At 51.1% G+C, this 6,322-nt stretch overlaps 1 protein-coding gene across 1 annotated transcript in view; it reads right to left on the bottom strand.

Annotated features, from left to right (window-relative positions):
• Positions 1-2,643: 2,643 nt before the first annotated feature.
• PCSK6 (proprotein convertase subtilisin/kexin type 6) overlaps positions 2,644-6,322 on the bottom strand; it is a 38,290-nt gene continuing 34,611 nt past the window's right edge. The window contains exons 20-21 of the mRNA XM_075044965.1: positions 6,035-6,147; positions 2,644-5,593 (exon numbers count right to left, since the gene is read on the bottom strand). Coding sequence (XP_074901066.1) covers positions 5,496-5,593; positions 6,035-6,147 — 211 coding nt within the window. The 3' untranslated portion in view covers positions 2,644-5,495. The remainder of the gene's footprint in view (positions 5,594-6,034; positions 6,148-6,322) is intronic.

Raw genomic sequence — 6,322 nt, 5'->3', positions numbered from 1 at the left:
GCCGAGCGCCGAGCCGCGCCAGGCCGATCAGCCGAGCGCCGAGGCAGCGAGAGGCAGGCACCGCCCCGCGGCCCGCCCTCTCCTCCGCGGGCTGAGGGGAGCGGGGCGGCAGCGGCGGCTTCCCCCCGCCCCAGGCCCGGCGGCTTCGGCTCCTCCACCTGCCCCATCCCCCGGGAGCCCGGCAGGCCCAGTCAGAGCGTTCCGAGGGCGCTGCGCCCTGACGGGGAGCAGGGGCAATCCTGCAGCTCCCCGCCTCAGCCAGGCCGTTCTCCTCCGTCCTCGGCCCCCTCCTCAATCTCACCCCCTTCGAGCTCTTTTCACGGTAATTTTCCGTGGGGTTGAAACCTCACGGCAGCAGGGAGGGCCGGGGCCGGGGCCGGGGCCGGGGCCGTGCAGCAATCCTCCGGCAATGGCACTGGCAGCGCTGCGGCAGCTCGTCGGCAGAGGGACCCGGTGTCCTGCGAACGCCTCTGCCCTTAGCAAAACCGGCCCCGGGGTGCCTCCCCGGCACCCCAGTCCCCCAGAGCCGACTGGTCTGACTGCAGCAGTACCGGGGAGGAGGGCGGCCATCCCTCCTGGGAGTCTGCTGGCTGCACAAGCTCTCCTGCTGAGGTGAGGTTCCTCCACGCTCCCCAACCCCTGCCCTGGGGTGATGCGCTGCCCTTGGCCACCCCGAGCCTCCCTGCAGCTCACAGCCGGGCAGGGGCCGGCACCCAAGCACATCGACCAACAAACTAAGTAGGGGCTTGGTTTTGCTATCACTAGTACCCTAAAGCAGCACAAAGATGTCGCCAGAGGTTCCCTCTCAGCCGAGCGCAGGCTAAGTCTGGAGAAATCCAGGCAGAGCAGGCTGGGAATCTGCTTCATGCAGATGACTGGCAGCAAGCAAGCTGCTTTCCTTTGGACAGAGTTGGCTTTCGTGCGCTTAGCCGGTGGGACTGTGCTTGTTCAAACACATGCTGCTCCCTTCCTGCTATGCAGCCAGAACGGCTTCCCACAACAATTACAGCTCTTGGTGCTTTCTCTCCTCCATCCAAGCAGCAGCTCAGCCTTTGCTCCTGGATGCAGGGTTGCCCATAAACACCTTCCCCCTGCAGCATTTGAGACAGTTGCTCTGGCACTTCCATGTGCGTTCCTGGTCTCAGAGAAGCCATCATGGGCTGGGAACATGGCACAGGCTGTGGCGTGATATTCACCGTTTGCCTGCAAGATAAAATGCGCTTTCAAGTGTCACTACATCCCCTCTTAACCGCTTTAGGAATTAGGAGAACAGCAAGGAAGAGCCAGGGGTAGCACTGGGGGAGCTGAGATGGCTCAGACTGCTGTGTCTGGTCAGGCACCTCCACTTCAATGTAAAGCAGGTTGTTAGGTCCAAGGCTGGCGTGCTGCCTGGCATCAGTGCTGGGCTGCTGCGGCCGAGGTGCTTGGCCCCACTGACAGGGCTCAGCTGGCAGCAGGAGGGCTTTTTAGGGGGTGGAACGACAGCACGGATGATGTGGACTGAAGGTGGCATGCGAAGGGAAGCAGTTTACCACCCACAGGTCCCAAATCCTGCTGAATGTCACCAAGCACTGCTTCTGCGGCCCTGGAGAAGTACTTCCCCAGCGCTCAAGGCCCCCTGAGCAAGATGAGGCAGAATGATTTCTGGATCCACTGCTATCGAGGGAAGGATTTTTTTGTGAGTTGTGACATTTCTGTGAACCCAAAGGATGTGATAATAAGTTAAATTCTGCAGCCACGTTTGGCACTGCACAGTGATGGCTCATGCTTTTCTTTTGGGAGCATCTAGCAGCATCACCCTGAGAGTGACGCCTGGCTCGTTCCCCAAGACCACAGCGTCAGAGCTGGCTCTGTTCTGGCTGGAGATCCCTGCGGAGGTGTCAGCTGGGGTCAAGCAGCTCCTGTGCTCCTTACTTAAAAAAACACCCTCACCAAAGCTGTATATGAAAGCACGTAGCCAGGTTTTTTATAACATCTGCATTTGTTTAAAAGCAGTTAGGAGAGAGCAAGAAAAAGAGAGCGCACTGTCATAAGCAAAAATGAAGAATTAGCAGCACTGCTGTACGTGACTCAGAAATCATGCGGTGGTAAAGACAACACAGTCTTTAGTCATCTCAGGCAGTCATTAAAAGGAGACCCTCTTCAGCCTCCTGGAAAGCAGGTCCTATCTCTGACAAGGCCAAATAAAACATGGACCTTTCTCCCTTAGCACAACACAGCTGTATGCCTCAGCTCTACAGCCGTAATAGAATTGTAATTGAGAGCAGACAGATTCTTGGTCTCAGACGCTGTACAAGAGCTCTTAAAAGCCCTTTCTTTGTAATGGAAAGTCAAAGCAATGATTTTTAAGATGTGTGTTCCCCACCTGCCAACTACAAAATGGCAGATGGCCGTGGATGCAACCTCACAGCCAAACAGAAAACGAGGAGTCAGGCTGCTCTAAGAAGATTTTCCAGAAAACAGCTATTATAGATTTGGCTTTGGTGCCAAGAGACAATAGAGAAATGGGCTTTAATAAATTGCCTAAATATGCATTTATCTTGAAGACACAGCCACTTTGATCCTCTGAATGTACCAGTGTCAGAAAGACTTTAATAGCTCCAAGCAAGCATTGCAATAGCTGGATAAATTATCTGAATTTTATTACTTTCCAAGAATGATTTCTGAAGGAGTTAGTGCCCTGGGAAACGCTGGAAGCGGATGTTGTTGCATGAACTTGACGCGCAGAATTTGTTTCTCTTTCCCTGGCAGGCTGGAGGGCAGCAGAAAGCAGGATAAAGCTGGGACTGCTGGGGATTGGTCATCTTAAATTACATTGCTTCACCCAGTGTGTATTTTAAGTTATGCCAACGATATAAGGGTAAACATCTTTCCTTTTTTTTTTAGCATTTCAGTACATCTAAATATACCAGTGAGCAGTATTTAGAGGCAGGCCACTGTGAGCCAGAGAACTGAAAGGCAGAGCATGATGAGCTCCTTACTCACAGCTCCCCATTTTTGACTGTGTGACACAACAACAGAAATGAAAGTTTGTTATTTTACAACCGAAGGGGCAGAAGCCAGGAGGATTTCACCCCACCCAGTTCTGACCTTTGGTTTGGCCCAAGACCGAAAGGGGAATCCTGGAGCAACAGAATGAATCACTGTATGTGATAAATCATCTGATTAATTCACATTTATTATCTGATAAATGTGAAGACCTGTAAGATGCAGGAGCTCACAGCAGCACAGCTCTGAGAAAGCATCTTCCCTCGTGGGAGGCCTCTGTTCTTTTCTTTTTTTCACACTTAAAAAGCTCAGTTCCTGATATCCAGGCTCTACCCTGGGCACCTGGCCCATGGTTAAACATTGCAAAACCAATGTGACAAACAAAAGGTTCCACAGCTCCCTCTGCTCCCCAATGCACCATCTGCTCCCCTCCTTCCCCAGCCAGCAGAAATGGGAAGGTGGACCTGTGATTCCCACCTGTTGTGAACTGCGGTGAGGCACTGGGGGCTGCAGGATGCTCCTTGTACAGGTGGGAAAGGGGAGCAATCCCTCCTGCCAGCTCATCTGGGATCCCCCACAACCAGAGAATACACCCAGCCATGCCCGAGCGCAGCCCCAAACCCCAGCCAGATGGCCCTGGGTGCACCAGAGATGCCAGCCCAGCCTGGCACAGGGCAGGTATTCAGCATACGAGTTTCCTCTGAACCTAAAAGACCTTTATGAGAACAAAGTGAGGTTTTTGCAGATGCAGTTCATCCATTCCTGAGCCGTTTCTCCCACAGGTGCTCTGGCCAGGACAGCTGCTTTGTCCAGCAAAATAATGACGTGTGGTGCATCACTGCCTTGTCCTGTCTCTGGTCAGGATGGCGGCTGCATGAATTTGGAAAAAGCACAGATTCATTTTTCAGGGGAGATCAATAGTTTATTAACTTAAAGGTCAGTTCACCAAAGCTCCATCTTTCCTTGGGTTTGGTCCAGGCAGGTGAGGACTGGTGACGGTGTGGCTCTCCCCTCTTCACCTGGCTGAGGTAAGCTCTAGCGGGCAAGCCCAGGCAGGGCGCGTGTCGTTGCAACCGAAACCAAGCAGGGATTATCCCAGCTCCGTGAGGAACTGGTGACAATTTGTACTGTGAATTTCACTGGCAAAAGGTTTAACTCATTAAAACTGTTAACAATGAAAATCAGAACATGCAGAGTAGGAAAGAGTGTTTACATATGTCTGGTGCAAAGAGCGGCTCTGCAAGGTCAGAGAGGAGAAAAGGAGAAGGACGTAAGACACAAAAAGAATTCCCCACTCCCATATAAAAAATAGTCCACAGAGAAAAAACAAGGATTGTATAAGTTATTTTTTTAAAATCTGTAAAACAACATAGCGAAGGATATTTTAAACACAATTATATAAACACCACATGACTTACTATTAAGAGAGAGCATGAAAAGGTTTGTTTCGGGGAAGGGTTTTGTAGAATCAAGAGTTTCCTGGCCGGATCCCTGGAACGTCTTTTTTGGAAACAGATGCCCAAGAAAAATCACTGCCGTGAACAGGAAGATTTTGTGAGAGAGAGAGGGGTATACGCAGTGAAACAGGGGAAGGATCGTAACGCAAAATGCTGGAAGAGATTAATTGGGACACCATCTCGTTTAGAGGAAGGATCTAGCTCATTCCAGAACTGAATAAATCAGCAACATACTAGCAGTTCCAGGAGGGAAATACATTTCATGGTAAGGCTGTGACCCCACAGGCTGGTCCGTGCGGACAAACACCCGAGCCCCTAGGACTCCCTTGTAGACACACAGGTTTTGCCTGCCTGCATTTACCTGCAGGGCAAAGCCCTGCTGGACTCACTGGGCTTACACGCCTGCAGAGCCACGTGGATCAGCTCTCGCTTTGGTCCTCAAATCTCCAGTTATTGCCACAGCCAGAGTGAAACAGCTACTGACCGAATCTGAACAGGAGTGCCAGAGCAGACTTTAGGGCACTGCTCCAGGAACCACCTAATTCATCGTTTTACATATGTACAGAGCACAGCGCCGGCTGTTTGCAACGCAGGTTTATATCAGCCGTCACCTAGCAGAAAAGGGTACCAAAAATTGAGCCAGAAACAGCTCTTTCTTCGCAGATGTGTGAAGTCCTGCATCCTTTGCAGCAAGGGCTCCCGCCAGCCGCTCAGAGCAGGCAGATCAGCAGGATTTCTGCAAAGAACCAAGCGTGTGTACATGGATCATGCATCGGTCCCTGCTCACGAGGAGTGTTTGAGAGTATTAATATCACCGCTTGTCCACTGCCTTTCAGGACTTGATCATTCAGGGTACGATCCAATCTCTGCTTAACATATTGCTATAGAAACCTGCTGACAGTGATATTAAAGCTATCAAACTTACGAGCAAATGCTTGACAGCACCATGTAAACTCTCCCAAAGCTGAAAAAATAAACTTTTGTCCTAAACATTTGGCAAAACTGGGCTGGCAGTTGGTGGAAGTCCTGGATGGATGCAGCTGCTGAACTTTACCCGGCCATAAGACACGTCTGACAGCAGAACTGTACAAACAGCTTCTTTTCACAGAGCTTGTTTGATTTCACCATCTCACAGAAAGTCTTGTCAGCTGGGAGGCCGAGGCGAGGAACAAGAGAAAATGAGAGCAGATTAACATTTTAAATAAACAAACATCGCACGTAACAGGCGGTGCAATTCGTTCCAGTGTTGGAGGAGAGAGAATTGAAAAGGAGTTGCTTTTGAAGGGCATCTTTCACATGGTTTTAAAGTAGGAATAAAGCAGCTTTGCAGTGAGTGGGAGAATTAGCCCCAAGACTAAACTATAACAAAATACAAATGCTTGGATGCATTTGAGCAACAGGCAGATATCCAGCAGCTCTGCCAGGTAACCTGCCTGCCCACCACAGCCGGAGCCCAGCTCGCTGTAGCCATGCCCCAGCAAGCCCAGGAGCTGCTTTCAGCTTTTCTGCTCTGAAGGGAATCCCCAAAAAGCCTCATTTTTGCTACCGGAGAAGAACTACAGGCCAGCAATTCTGCCACAACTACTTACCATTGGTGCAGGTTTCGTTTGTTACACAGGAGCCACCAAGGAGGCTGAAACCTTCTTTACACTTGAGGCAGTTTCCACTGGAGCCCTCGCAGGCTGAGCAGTGGTCATCGCACCTGGGGACAGAGACCCTGCTGCGGTCTGAACCAGCACCGACACCCCGACCCCAGCCATCTAAAATGGGCTGTCAGCCAGAAAACATAACTGCCAGCACTGCAACATCCAGACTGAACTGGAGGATGTGGAAAATGGTGAATCTGAAGCTTGAAAAGTTATGGAAGCCCTGGATAA

Source organism: Buteo buteo, chromosome 13 (genome assembly GCF_964188355.1).
Source record: "Buteo buteo chromosome 13, bButBut1.hap1.1, whole genome shotgun sequence".
Classification (NCBI taxonomy): domain Eukaryota; kingdom Metazoa; phylum Chordata; class Aves; order Accipitriformes; family Accipitridae; genus Buteo; species Buteo buteo.
The sequence above is the reverse complement of the archived record's forward strand: the minus strand, read 5'-3'. Positions and strand labels throughout refer to the sequence as shown.